Raw genomic sequence first — 16178 nt, 5'->3', positions numbered from 1 at the left:
GTGACCAGGGGGGCATGTGCCTGACAGCAGCACAGGGGGGGCATGTGCCAGCACAAGGATGGGGGTTATACAGATACCAGGATGAGGGACATATGATTTGTAAGACAGACACTGGCATTATAACACAGACCCCCATTTAACATAAAAATTATTTTTTTCTTCACCAAATTTGGGGGTGCGTCTTATAATCAGGTGCGTCTTATAAAGCGAAAAATACGGTATATACCAACAAAATGTAGTCCAGACCATGGAATATTGCATGGATGATCAATATAGTACTGATAATTTTTTTAACAAGTTTTTTGTTGCTTTTATAGCAGCGAAATGTGCACAAGAAGATGTAATACCCTATGGGTGAGCAATATGATACAGATATATCTTAACAAATTTTTTGAGGGTTATATTCCAACAAAATGTACCCAAGAAGATGTAATACCCTATGGGCGAGCAATATAATAACTATACATTTTTAACACTTTTTTTGAGGGTTACCGTATTTTTCGGATTATAAGACGCACTTTTGTTCCCCCAAATTTTTGGGGAAAGTGGGGGGTGCGTCTTATAATCCGAATCTGTGTGCTGTACTGTAGAAGCGGGGGAGCAGCTCTGGAGTGGTGTCAGGGGGCTGGGATAGGCTGGCTGCGGGCTGCAGAGACAGCAGGAGGTCCTGTGCTCCCGCTCATTAGCCTCATGTAATATTCACTGCACCTGCTGTCCATCACCTCGGTGCTGAAGCTGCGCGAGTTGATTCACAAGGGAGCAGCGAATATTACATGTGCCTAACACTTTTTTTGAGGGTTATATATGAACAAAATGTAATCCAGACCATGGAACACCCTATGGGTGAGCAATATAATAACAATAACATTTTGAACAAGTTTTTTGAAGGGTATATAGCAACAAAATGTACCAAAAAAGATGTAATACCCTATTGGTGAACAGTATAATATTGAATACATTTTCAACAAGTTTTTGGAGGCTTATATAGCAACTAAATGTACTCAAGAAGATGTAATACCCTATGGGTGAGCACTATGACACCGATACATTTTGAACAAGTTTTTTGAGGCTTTTGTAACAACCAATTGACCAGACCATGGAATACTCTATGGGTGATCAATACACATGTGGTCAAAATTGTTGGTACCTCTCGTTTACTAACAGAAAAACCCTCAATGGTCACAGAAATAACTTGAATCTAACAAAAGTAATAATAAATAAAAAATCTATGAAAATGAACAAATGAAAGACAGACATTGCTTTTCAATTATGCTTCCACAGAATAAAAAAAAATAAAACTCATGTAATAGGCCTGGACAAAAATGATGATACCCTTAACTTAATACTTTGTTGCACAACCTTTTGTGGCAATCACTGCAATCAAACGATTCCTGTAGCTGTCAATAAGACTTCTGTACCTCTCAACAGGTATTTTGGCCCACTCCTCAAGAGCAAACTGCTCCAGTTGTCTCGTGTTTGAAGGTTGCCTTTTCCAGACATCATGTTTCAGCTCTTTCCAAAGATGCTCAATAGGATTTAGGTCAGAGCTCATAGAAGGCCACTTCAGAATAGTCCAATGTTTTCCTCTTAGCCATTCTTGGGTGTTTTTAGCTGTGTGTTTTGGATCATTATCCTGTTACAAGACTCATGACCTGAGACTGAGACCAAGCTTTCTGACACTGGGCAGCATATTTCTCTTTAGAATCCCTTGATAGTCTTGAGATTTCATTGTACCCTGCACAGATTCTAGACACCCTGTGCCAGATGAATCAAAGCAGCCCCAGAACATAACAGAGCCTCCTCCATGTTTCACAGTAGGGACTGTGTTATTTTCTTGGGGGACAGTTCTCGCCTACCCTCATCATACCACCAGGGGTTTAATAGCCACACCACCCACTATAACCCTGAGGCAGCTCAGATGGTCACTTTTCAGGGTCACCACTTATCAGGGTGACCTTATGCTATACTCTAGCACTTACTCTCAATTTTGGCAGCTTGATATCTGTACATTCCTTCACGTGCTGTCTGATGTTGTCACATACGTTATGCATCTGTGTTCTTGTATTTTAGGCAGCTTACCCCGCATGATCCTGGGGCATTCTCACCAGTAACTCCCCACTCTGGCGGGCCACCACCCAGGCCTAAGCATGGTGGTCTTGTCGTAACCCCTTCATCAACACATTCACAGTCTGCTGTATTTCTACTATGAAACTCACCACTCACGTTTCACCAAATCAGGATTCACCAAATCCGTCACCATTGTTGTGTTTCTTTGGTAAATCTACTAGTGATGTTTGGTTTCTTTGTGTCATATACTTCTAAAGAGAATGCATTGTAACCTTAATGTGCATCGTGTTTTTTGCAATTTGTCTGTTTATATATGTATTGCAGTGTTCAAATATCCTGTCTGATGAAGGTCCTATGTTGGGACCAAAAACGTTCATGTTGAACTGGATGCACTGAATAAATCATGTTTTACTTCACTACAAAGTTCTCCTGAGTGCCAAGTATATTATTGCTTATGTACCACGGGTTGGATACCTAACTTGAGCACCTCCCAGATACCCAGAGTGCCGTGCTTTACTACACTACATGCTTAATTTTTCTGTCTGTGAACATAGAGCTGATGTGCCTTGCCAAAAAGTTCCATTTTTGTCTCATCTGTCCATAGGATATTCTCCCAGAAGCTTTGTGGCTTGTCAACATGTAGTTTGGCAAATTTCAGTCTGTTTTTTTATGATTTTTTTTCAACAATAGTGTCCTCCTTGGTCGTCTCACATGAAGTACACTTAGGCTCATGCAACGACGGATGGTGCGATCTGACACTGATGTTCCTTGAGCTTGAAGTTCACCTTTAATCTGTTTAGAAGTTTTTCTGGGCTCTTTTGTTACCATTTGTATTATCCATCTCTTTGATTTGTCATCAATTTTCCTCCTGTGGCCACACCTAGGGAGGTTGGCTCCAGGCCCATGGATCTTAAATTTCTGAATAATATGTGCAACTGTAGTCACAGGAACGTCAACCTGCTTGGAGATGGTCTTATAACTTTTACCTTTAACATGTTTGTCTATAATTTTCTTTCTAATCTCCTATTAGACAAAGACAACTCTTTTCTTTGCTTCCTCTGGTGCATGCTGAGTGTGATACACACCATGTCACCAAACAGCACAGTGAGTATCGGTAGCCCTATACACAGACCTACTCACTGATTCCAAGATTGTAGACACCTGTGATGCTAGTTAGTGGACACACCTTGATTTAACATGTTTCTTTTGTCACATTATTTTCAGGGGTACCATCATTTCTGTCCAGGCCTAAAGACATAAAGTGACAATTGTCAGAATTGAAAAATTTGGCCTGGTCAGGAAGGTGAAAATAGGCTTCGGGGTGAAGGGGTTAAACATGTACTGTAGACAAAGAATACATGTAATCTGCCTCATTAAAATGCACCAAAAAATATGCGACAAAAACTGCCAACATGCTGAAAAGTGAATGCAGTGTTTTTAGTGCCAAGAGAGCAGGTTTTGGCTGCAGAAAAAATCCTATGTGTAAATATAGCACTACAGCTCTATCATTAAAGGAGTGGCTGCCCTGCCAGAAACAAGGAGAATGTAATTAGACTGTGCAGCTATGAGCTGTGGAAGATACAACTTGAGACTACCCCTTTGATGCTTTTCTTAGGTACACAGGTAATTGCTTAGGTGACTGCTGCTTAGCAGCGGTGGCTGAACATGCACAATGCTTACAAGCTATTTTTTTATTGAGATTATAAGCACTAATTTGAAGCTGGGTGGGATCATTGAAGCACAGTCAGATGGCCTTATTACTCACACAAGGATCACATGTCATCCTCGGACTGGCTGTCAGCTCTCCTCACCTGAGCGTGAGAGCTGTATAGAAATAGATGCTGTCAAGCTCAGGACAGGAGATCCGACAGCCAGACCAAGGATTGCGATACGAACCTCATGCAAGTAATACGGCCACATGACTTTGCCCTTATTGCTTAATCCTGGCCAGCTTCAGTAAAGAGCTTAAAAGCTAGATGGGAGTGGTGGTTGAGCTCCTGGTCAACAAGCTAGAAACAAAAGAGAAGTATTAGGCTGCCGTCATACTAGCAGTATTTGGTCAGTATTTTACATCAGTATTTGTAAGCCACATCCAGGAGTGGACCAAATAGAGGAAAAGTATAATAGAAACATATGCACCACTTCTGTATTTATCACCCACTCCTGGTTTTGGCTTGCAAATACTGAGGTAAAATACTGACCAAATACTGAATGTGTGACGGCAGCCTTATAGGTGACATTCCCACAATGAGCTTTTGGTTTGTCTGCACCTATTTAAATTATGTAACTTGCAATTTTTCATTGTGTTTTTGTGTGTATTTTTTTAACATGCATTTTTTTGTGTTTTTTACACTGCGCTTTTTGCCTCTTTTGGTGTGTAATGCTTTAAATAACGTTACTTTATTTTTATACTTTCTTGTATTTGGCTTTGATAAAACTTTATTGATATACTTGGGTGTGGATTACATGAGTTTTTGATGCATTACTGTTGCGGAAAAACACTAAAAACACACGTGCAGATTTTCTGCATTTAATGCAAGACTATGGAGAAAATCTGCACAGAAAACTCAGCATACCCGCAAGAGAAATTGACATGCTGGGGATTTGAAACACGCACCGCAGGCAGTTTACGCTGAGTAAAATAAAAGCACAGTGGGCTGGAGATCTCTATAACTCCTATCCACTTTGCAGGATCTGTAAGATGCTGTGTTTTTTTTATGCAGAGTCAAAAATTCACCAAAAGCTCATTGTGGCATAGCCTTAATATCACAAGAACAGTCCAAATAGACTGTAAATTACAAAAATGCTTGTTGTTTAAACTCTATCCAAAAACACTCATCAATGAAGATGGGAATAACCCTGTAATGTTGCAGTTCACCTTATCCTGATGTCTGTGTCCTTTTTAGCAAGTTTTAACTTTTATGCCATAATAGAAAATAATCAATACATACAGCTCTCCAGCGACCAACGATGCCGAGGTCCCGGGTAACCAGGGTAAACAGGGCCGTGCTTAGTAACCCGATGTTTACCCTGGTTACCAGCGTAAAAGTAAAAAAAAACAAACCGTACATACTCACATTCCGGTGTCCGTCAGGTCCCTCGCAGTCTGCTTCCCGCTCTGACTCAGTGCCGCCGTAAAGTGAAAGCAAGTTTCAAACGATCTGCTACGACGTACGATTCTCAGCGGGGTCCATGATCGCAGTAGCGTGTCAGACACAGCGATATCGTATGGATATCGCTGGAAGGTCACGGATCGTGCCGTCGTAGCGACCAAAGTGCCACTGTGTGACAGTACCCTTAGAGAGGCGATACAAATGTATTATCTATTGCTTGATTCCTCATTGTCCTCCAGCTACTTTGTAATTGAACACTTTCATTGTAAGGCTATGTGCACACGTCAGGATTTCTGGCAGAAATTTTTCTGACAATAACCGGACATTTAAGCCAGAAATCCGCATGCGTTTTTACCGCGATTTTACCGCGTTTTTGATGCATTTTTTATATAGCGGGAAAAACGTGAAAAAAACCCAAAATTAATGAACATGCTGCTTTTTTTACCGCGATGCGTTTTTTTTTCACGGAAAAAAGCGCATCATGTGCACAAAAATTGCAGAATGCATTCTAAATGATAGGATGCATAATGCATGCGTTTTTAATGAGTTTCTATAGCGTTTTTACTGCGAAAAAATGTGAAAAAAACCGCGAAAAAACCTGAATGTGTGCACATACCCTTAAGCTATGTTTCTATGGTCAGGAAATGTAGGGCTTTGGACACAGCAGATACTCCGCCCAAACTGCCGCCCCTGTTGTACGAGCGGTGATTCCGAATGCTGAAAGAATTGACGTGCTGCAGTTTTCCAGTTCACTCAGGAAAAAAACTAAGCATATGCATGAGATTTCTAAAATTTCATAGCTTGCGCTGATACTATAAAAAGCAGCTTTTAATTTGCATAAAAAATGCAGCAAAAACGCAACGTGTAAACATAGCCTAACACTGGCGCACAGTATTAAAACAGCTGATACATGCTGCCTGATCTATGTAATATTTTCATTTTAGCTGAACATTGAAAACCTACAGTCAGTATTACTGGTAGGTCCTAGGCACCCTCAGTCTGACACATATTCATATAGATATTCATGTAATGATGTAACGTCTGCACCCAGAGATTTCTCTACTGAAAGACTATATCTAAAAACTACAGTAAAACACAAAGGGGAAAATCTAAAAGCCCCTTACCGCTATTTCATGCACATATCAGTCACGAGCACAAATCACTTAAAGAGAAGCTGTCAGCAGGATTGTGCACAGTAACCTACAGACTGTGTCAGGTCTGCACCATGATTCTGATTAACCCCTTTATGAAGGAGCCCGTTTTCGTTTTTGCGTTTCTGTTTTTCGCTCCCCTTCTTCCCAGAGCCATAACTTTTTTATTTTTCCGTCAATATGGCCATATAAGGGCCGTTTTTTTTGTGGGGGGAGTTGTACTTTTGAACAACACCATTGGTTTTACCATATCATGTACTCGAAAACAGGAAAAAAATTCCAAGTGCGGTGAAATTGCAAAAAAAAGTGCAATTCCACAACTGTTTTTTGAATTTTTTTTTTACCATGTTCATCAAATGCTAAAACTGACCTGCCATTATGATTCTCAACTTTATTACGAGCTCATAGACTCCAAATGTGTCTAGATTCTTTTTTATTTAAGTGTTGAAAAAAAATTCAAAGTTTGATAAAAAATAAATAAATTATGTCATTTTTCCATACCTGTAGCGTCTCCATTTTTGTGGATTTGGGGCCGGGTGAGGGCTTATTTTTTGCGTGCCGAGCTGATATTTTTAATTATACTATTTTGGTGTAGATGCAATCTTTTGATCGCCCGTTATTGTATTTTAATGCAATGTTGCGGTGACCAAAAAAAAAGTAACTCTGGGGTTTTTACTTTTTTTTCCACTAAACTGTTTACCAATCGGATTAAGTCTTTTTATAGTTTGATAGATTGGGCGATGCAAAATATGTGTATGTTTGATATTTTTAATTGATTTATTTTGAGTGGGGCGAAAAGGGGGTGATTTGAACTTTTATATTTTCATTTGTTTAATATTTTTAAAAACTTTTTTTTTTTTACTTTTTACATGGGAGACTAGAAGCTGCAGTTGTCAGATCGGCTCTGCTACATTCAGGAGGTGATCAGATCGCCTGTATGTAGCAGAATTGCTCACTTGCTATGAGCGCCGACCCATCGGTGACCCGCGATCACATGATGGGGTCACGATGGGCAGGATTTGCAGGAAGCGCCTGCTAAATGCCACTGTCAGAGTTTGACAGCGGCATTTAACGGGTTAACAGCTGCGGGTGAATGTGCTCGGAAAGATGTGGGCTCACATCTAGTACGGCGCATGTCATGAAGGGGTCAGAATGATAACTGGGTTGACGAACTTGTGGTTGTTGTTTAATCTTTATTTGTAGTTTTAAGTTAATGATATGCTCGTGTTTCGGAGCGACCTTTGGGGGGCTTATGTGGTGCTCTGATTATGTGTTCATGTGTATTGCTTCTGACAGGTCACTGATCCCTCAATGACCTGTACCCTAGTTTACATACTGCATAGAATTATGGTTTTAAAAAAATCACATTCATCATTCAGTAGGCTATTTTCGGGTTTGTCTAGTTACTTTTATTCTAATTTTATGAGGTCTCCGTTATATTTTTATATGACCACTATTAACATTATCTTTTTAACACATTAGATAACACACTGATGGCAAAAACAGACTCACTGCTGATTTACTGATTGACACCAGTACCATTTAACAGTACCATTTTATCACATACATGTTTAAACACAAATGTACGAATGAGGCCTTAGTTTTGACAGAGCCAGAACCAACAATTATTAATATGGCTGTATTTTAGGTTAGAACAGAGAACACTGTTCAACCTTTGAAAACTTGGCAATTTTCCATTCTTGTGCTTACATGTTTTCCTCCTCTTCTTTCAAGAGTTTTTTTTTTTATTTTTCCATTTACATAACTGATTGTTTTTCTTTTGGCATGAGTTGTTCTGTACTTTTGACATTATCCATTTTATCATCTGATGTACTGGAAAAAGGGAAAAAATTCCATGTGCGGCGAAAACGCAGAAAAACCACAATTCCACAATTATTTTGGGGGTTTCGGTTTTAACCCCTTCACCTCAAAGCCTGTTTTCGCCTTCCTGACCAGGCCAATTTTTTCAGTTCTGACCAGTGTCACTTTATGGAACACTTCAACGGATCCTAGTGATTCTGAGATGTTTTGTGATAGTGGTAACATTTGTTTGATACTACAAGCGTTTATTTGTGAAAATATTGGAAATTTGGCGAAAATTTTGCAATTTTCAATCTTTAATTTTTATGCCCTTAAATCAGAGAGCTATGTTACACAAAATAGTTGCTAAATAACATTTCAAACATGTCTACTTTTCATCAGCACAATTTTTTAAACCTATTTTTTTTGCTAGGAAGTTAGAAAGGTTAAAAGTTAATCAGTATTTTCTAATTTTTCAACCAAAATTACAAAACCATTTTTTTTAGGGACCACATCACATTTGAAGTGATTTTGAGGGGCCTATATGACAGAAAATACCCAAAGGTGATACCATTCTAAAAACTCCACCCCTCAAAGTCCTCAAAACCACATTCAAGACGTTTATATACCATTCAGGTGCTTCATAGGAATTAATACAATGTGTAAGGAAAAAACTAATAGTTTACTTTTTTTACTTTTTTTTTTCACTTTAGCCCCCAATTTTTTGTTTTTACAAGGTGACAGGAGAAAGTGGACCACAAACTGTGTTGTGCAATTTCTCCTGAGTATGCTGAAAAAAATATCCTCCTCCAAAATGGCACCTGTCAGAAGCCATATTGGTTAATACCCAAGCAGAGCACCACATGAAGACCCCCCACAGACCGCCCCAGAGCACGAGATTATTATTAACTAAAAACTACAAATAAAGATTAAACTACAACCACAAGATGGATTTCATCAACCAAGGTATCATTTAAGGGTGCTTTCACACTAGCGTCGTACGACGCACGTCGCAATGTGTCGTTTTTTTTGCAGGATGCGTTTTTTCTCCATAGGCTTGCATTAGCGACACATTGCAACGCATTGCCACACGTTGCATCCGTCTCTTCCCACTCCCGTGTAGCGGTGGGATATGGGGCAATGAAGGGTTAATGTCACCTTGCTATTGTAAGGTGACATTAAGCCAGATTAATAATGGAGAGGCGTCAATTATGACTCCTATCCATTATTAATCCAATAGTACGAAATGGTTAATAAAACACACACATTATTACAAAGTACTTTAATGAAATAAAGACACAGGGTGTTGTAATATTTTATTATTCTCTTAATCCAGCTGAAGACCCTCGTTCTGTAAAAAAGTAAAAATAAAAAATCAACACCTGGGAAAAGTTCTCACGCTCGAGTTCATATGAGGACATCCAGCAGAGGGCGCATCACCGCGACTCAATGTAAGTACAGATCACTCTGCTTTCCATTCAGTACCCGGGGTTTACAGGCACGAGTGAGTGCATTAGCACAGCTCCTGGCTGTAAAATGATTTAACCCCTTCAGATGGATTTACTTCGTGGGATGTGACTGCTCATCGGAAGGTATGAGATATTGTTGATTTTTTATGTTTACTTTGTTACAGAACGAGGGTCTTCTGGTGGATTAAGAGAATAATAAAATATTACAACAACCTGTGTCTTTATTTCATTAAAAGACTTTGTAATTATGTGTGTGTGTTTTCTTAACCATTTTGTACTATTGGATTAATAATGGATAGGTGTCATAATTGACGCCTCTCCATTATTAATCTGGCTTAATGTCACCTTACAATAGCAAGGTCACATTAACCCTTCATTACCCCATATCCCACCGCTACACGGGAGTGGGAAGAGAGTGGCCAAGTGCCAGAATAGGCGCATCTTCCAGATGTGCCTTTTCTGGGGTGGCTGGGGGCAGATGTTTGTAGCCAGGGGGGCCAATAACCATGGACTCTCTCTAGGCTATTAATATCTGCCCTCAGTCACTGGCTTTACCACTCTGGCGGAGAAAATTGCGCGGGAGCCCACACCAATTTTTTCTGCGATTTAACCCTTTAATTTAATAGCAAGAGCCCCCAAATTTGACACACAGACACTTCTTACATTAGTGAAGAGGAATATGTAATAAAAGAAGGGATATGAGATGGTTTACTGTATGTAAACCATGTCTCATATCCTGTCGGGTTTGTGAAGGAGAGAGCAAAAGCCGGCAATTGAATTAGCGGCTTTTATGCTATCTAGTGCTGCATTAAATATAAATATACATATATAGATGTCTCACTGACATATATATATGTATATATACACATTCTATGTGTATATATCTACTCCATTCTAATCTGTCAGTGTGATTTTACTGTACACCGCGCTGAATTACCGGCTTTTCAAAGGACACCGGTGCGTAAAAATCGGACAGAACTCGCATGGTGCGAGTGCTGTGCGATTTTTTTCTTGCACCCATTGACTTGCATTGGCGAGTCTCGTCCGAGAATCGCAGCAATACGCAGCATGCTGCGATTTTTTTCTCAGTCCGATTTCGGCTGAGAAAAAAATCGCAAATGAAAAGACACCTATTGAATAACATTGGTCTGAGTGCAATCCGATTTTTTATCGGATTGCACTCGTCCGTTTTCCTCGCAAGTGAAAATGAGCCCCTAACCTGACACGGTCTGTAGGTTACTGTGCACAATCCTGCTGACAGGTTCACTTTAATGTTGCTGGGTTGGAGGGTAAGGGTGACCTGACAGGTTCACTTTAAAGGAAGACATTAGAAAAATATTACAAGAATATTAGAAAAATTAATCCCAGGGGTGTTTTTTTTCTTTTTTTACTGTGTGCATTTCTTATGTTATGTCAACCTACTGTCAGTAATTCCAATGTCATTCCATGCGGTAGAAGAAAAAAAAAACATCATGGCAATCTATAATCCAGTTAATCTAGGCGCCTCAGGTGTGCCACGGGAAACCATAAGACTAGATACCTTGTTTGCATGAGGTTACACAGCCTGGTTGAATATTTTATTTTATGTATGATTTCAGGATCTTACTTTGCTCTCTCCTCGGTGTATAATTGGCTGTCTTGGCATATGCAGATTTCTATGCACTTGTATGAGATTTATAGCAAAAAAAAAAAATTGAAACACAAAAAGACATTATTAAACACAATGATTTACTTAATATTCTGTGCTTAACACTTTCTTATTCACAGCTTTAATTCAAGCGACATAGAGCAATCTGCAAAAGAGAGATTTCTTCCCAAATCCCTTTTACCTGAGCCCAGTGGTTCTTAAATACTATAGCACACGTCTCAGGGTCGACCTCCTGAAGGTTGATGCTTTGGGGAGGCTTGCTCACACTGAAGATCTGTGACATGATGTGTTCTGGAGACTTGCTTCACTAAGCCATGCTCCGCTTGGGTCCGTCTTCCTTAGGTCATTGTATTCTGGATGTTACTTTTGTGTCAAGATAGTTACACCTGGAGCGCTCCTGTGTCGAGACAGAACAAAGGCATATCATATAGTCAATGTCTCAGCTTTCAGTTCCATACAAGCACACAGTATCGATTTGTGCTTACTCACGATAGACCTTGAAGTCTGATCATAAGGATTGAATGTCACCTAGCAACCAGGTAATGCCGTGTACAATAAAGGAACAGATCAGGCAGATTTCTATTCAACAGAAGAAGATATTTACACTGTATATTCACCTAAGGAACACAGTGTGTACTGCCTATGCAATCATAAAAGGAGAAGAATCCAGCTCAACGATGCAGTGAAGAATCCGTAACTTTATTTCACTTCAAAATAGCGTGTAAGGACAAGACATCAGCATGATAAAACCAAGATCGACGCGTTTCCGGTGACTAGGCACCCTTAATCATGATACCTGGTGTGTGTCATGTCTCATGCTTATATACAGATATCCGGTCGTCACACCGGTATTGTGATTAGTTTGAAAAAATCAGTTCAGTAAAGTAGATACACATGGACATGACACAGCAAGCACTATTTAAAATCGAGACAAATGTTCCGGCTGAATGAATGCAAGAAAAATACAAAAGAATACAAAGAAATGACAAAAAATGGACAATAAATACAAAAAACCACATATAATAATTGAATAAATATAGAACTATATACAAAATAACATTTGAAACTGCAGAAAATACTGGTATAATAATCCCAATAAGATCTACCTGGTGCAATCACAAATATTGGACGAAACATATGATGTATTAACAGGGAACACATTGGTATTGAAGCTTGGATATATTTTATGTTAAATTTAATGAATGTTTAATTTAATAAAACAATTAATACAAAAAATGTGGTATAAGGAGGGACACGAACTTTTGTGGATGTCGGCAAATGCTTTCTATATACAGAAATGCGAAGTGCAGGAGAAGCTCATTGACGGCAGAGCTACAAGCTCTTTCAATACCAGAATCACCTCAGAGGTATGTCAGGTTCGTAAATAATTGTCAACATGTAGCAATTACAAGTGAAGTGAAAGTGACCTGAAGACTCTCATTATCGTAACAATTTTAGATTTTAGAGCACCGGTGTGACCGCAATAACGTAGTTAACGCAGTCACTGAACAAAAAGAAAACAATACTAGAGAAAATATACGGCAGTAAATGCATGAATATTTGTTCTCAATGAGAATTGAGTTTATTGGGGAAGATTTAATTAGTTGTTTGAGTACAGGGAAAGCTATTAGAAAAAGGACACGAACTTTTATAGGTGCTATTGAATGTTAGCTCTATTCACAGTTAAATAGTACATGTGAGACTCGTAATCAGCAGAGCTACAGGTTTCTTGGAGTTTCAGAGTGGTCTGGAGACTATTATAGACTCATAAATAGTTGTAAAACAATCATCTTCAAAGGCATGGTAAATTGGGAACTCTCTTTAACAAAACAAAGTGTAGCGCCGCTGTGAGCGCCTTGGTAAAATTATTAGCATAATAACTAAGCAGAATTGTTTCGGGCATCGGTTCTCTGGGTGAGAGGCTGGGAGAGTGGCTGGATCTGCTCCTCCAGCCTCTCGTCCAGAGGACACCCGGTTACCTCAGGGACAGTACTGATGTCCTCAATTTCATGAGGGATTTCATCTGGCACCGGGGTTTTTCTTGGATTACCTCAGATGTTACCTCGTTATACACCTCTATACCACACGAAGTGGCGATATTTGCTCTCAAATTTCACATGCAAAAATATAGCGATTTCTCTGTGGACCTTCAGTCCTATGTCATAGAGGTCACTTCTTTTCTTATGACCACTAATTTTTTCTGTTTCAATCAAAGATACTTCATGCAAATTAGCGGTGTCTCAATGGGCGCCAAGTATTCACCTTCTATTGCTAATTTGGTAATGAGTTGGTGGGAAGAATCCTACATCTATAATGACGAGAATCCGTTTAAAGATTGTATATGTTGGTACGGTAGATACATCGACGATTTGATCCTTATTTGGAACTCCGATGTATCTACCGTACAGGATCTAACTAATTACTTTAATTGTAATCCTTTTAATCTTAAATTTATTTCACGGCACGACCATATATCCATAGAGTTTTTGGATTTGAAATTGAGGGGCATACCTAACACCCCCATTATCACTTCCACTTTCCGGAAAAATACAGCAGGAAACACAATACTGCGTGCAAATAGTCACCATCCTAAGCACACAATCAAAAGTATTCCCGTGGGAGAGATGGTTAGGGCAAAACGGAATTGTAGCAGACAAAATGATTACTCTCAAGAAATTGAGGGCATAAAAGAGAGACTTGTTCAGAGAGGCTACAGTGATTGGCATTTGAAAAGAGCAGAAAAAATCGTCGGACGACGATCACGTTTTCATACGAAAGAAAACCACAGCCAACCTCCACAAAATCCAATCACTGCAGTCTTTCAATACAGTAGCCAATTTAACTCCATAAAGAAAATTATTAATAATAATCTGATCATCCTTAAAGAGGATCCCGATATAGCTGAAGTCCTGAGAAATGGGTGCAGAATTGTGTCCAGAAAGGCACCCTCTTTGGGCTCTAGTCTCTCACCAAGCTCTTTTAGCACTCCACGTACACAGCCTTCTCATTGGCTCAATATAAAAGGCTTTCATAAATGTGGTGCTGTGGCATGTAAAACGTGTAAATTTTCGAGTAAATGTTACAATTTCTCTGATGCTGCCAACCAGAATACTTATTTAATTAAAACATTTCTCAATTGCAATACTAAAAACGTGGTGTACATTATGGAATGCACAGCCTGTCATCTGAAATATGTTGGGAGCACTATACGTCCTCTCAAGAAACGAATCCGTGAACATATCTATGACATTGAGAACGTAAATGCTAATAGAAACACATCACAAGTCTCACAACATTTTATCACTTGTCACCAGTCCAATCTTGAGCCACTTAAAATCTATGCAATTGAAAAAATTAATAGACCGTTTAGAGGAGGAGACACTGAAGCGACCTTGAGAAATAGAGAAATATGGTGGATTTTTAAACTTGGAACTAGAATCCCACATGGTTTAAATAAAAGGAAGGATTTAATGCTTTTTTACTGATATATTGGCAGCTCACCATTAATGTAATTTCCCTTCCCACCCTTAGTCATTGACTATATGTGGCTTACTCTTTCTACATAGATTTTGCTCATTATTTGCATAATAATCTAACAATTTATCCCTCCATGAACCAATAGTTACTGCTGTAACCTTTTCCTCCTTTTTTTTTCCCTTCTGCTTAGTTATTATGCTAATAATTTTACCAAGGCGCTCACAGCGGCGCTACACTTTGTTTTGTTAAAGAGAGTTCCCAATTTACCATGCCTTTGAAGATGATTGTTTTACAACTATTTATGAGTCTATAATAGTCTCCAGACCACTCTGAAACTCCAAGAAACCTGTAGCTCTGCTGATTACGAGTCTCACATGTACTATTTAACTGTGAATAGAGCTAACATTCAATAGCACCTATAAAAGTTCGTGTCCTTTTTCTAATAGCTTTCCCTGTACTCAAACAACTAATTAAATCTTCCCCAATAAACTCAATTCTCATTGAGAACAAATATTCATGCATTTACTGCCGTATATTTTCTCTAGTATTGTTTTCTTTTTGTTCAGTGACTGCGTTAACTACGTTATTGCGGTCACACCGGTGCTCTAAAATCTAAAATTGTTACGATAATGAGAGTCTTCAGGTCACTTTCACTTCACTTGTAATTGCTACATGTTGACAATTATTTACGAACCTGACATACCTCTGAGGTGATTCTGGTATTGAAAGAGCTTGTAGCTCTGCCGTCAATGAGCTTCTCCTGCACTTCGCATTTCTGTATATAGAAAGCATTTGCCGACATCCACAAAAGTTCGTGTCCCTCCTTATACCACATTTTTTGTATTAATTGTTTTATTAAATTAAACATTCATTAAATTTAACATAAAATATATCCAAGCTTCAATACCAATGTGTTCCCTGTTAATACATCATATGTTTCGTCCAATATTTGTGATTGCACCAGGTAGATCTTATTGGGATTATTATACCAGTATTTTCTGCAGTTTCAAATGTTATTTTGTATATAGTTCTATATTTATTCAATTATTATATGTGGTTTTTTGTATTTATTGTCCATTTTTTGTCATTTCTTTGTATTCTTTTGTATTTTTCTTGCATTCATTCAGCCGGAACATTTGTCTCGATTTTAAATAGTGCTTGCTGTGTCATGTCCATGTGTATCTACTTTACTGAACTGATTTTTTCAAACTAATCACAATACCGGTGTGACGACCGGATATCTGTATATAAGCATGAGACATGACACACACCAGGTATCATGATTAAGGGTGCCTAGTCACCGGAAACGCGTCGATCTTGGTTTTATCATGCTGATGTCTTGTCCTTACACGCTATTTTGAAGTGAAATAAAGTTACGGATTCTTCACTGCATCGTTGAGCTGGATTCTTCTCCTTTTATGTTTGCTTGCGCCCTGACACAGCGGTTCCGTGC

At 38.9% G+C, this 16178-nt stretch overlaps 1 protein-coding gene across 1 annotated transcript in view; it reads right to left on the bottom strand.

Moving 5' to 3' along the window:
* The window catches only part of FHIP1A (FHF complex subunit HOOK interacting protein 1A), a 432446-nt gene that overhangs the window by 246922 nt on the left and 169346 nt on the right, over window positions 1-16178 (bottom strand). Inside the window, exon 3 of the mRNA XM_077279318.1 lies at window positions 11430-11645. Within this exon, the coding sequence (XP_077135433.1) occupies window positions 11430-11531 (102 nt within the window). The 5' untranslated portion in view covers window positions 11532-11645. The remainder of the gene's footprint in view (window positions 1-11429; window positions 11646-16178) is intronic.

This window comes from Ranitomeya variabilis, chromosome 1 (assembly GCF_051348905.1).
Source record: "Ranitomeya variabilis isolate aRanVar5 chromosome 1, aRanVar5.hap1, whole genome shotgun sequence".
In the NCBI taxonomy this organism is placed as follows: Eukaryota; Metazoa; Chordata; class Amphibia; order Anura; family Dendrobatidae; genus Ranitomeya; species Ranitomeya variabilis.
The sequence above is the reverse complement of the archived record's forward strand: the minus strand, read 5'-3'. Positions and strand labels throughout refer to the sequence as shown.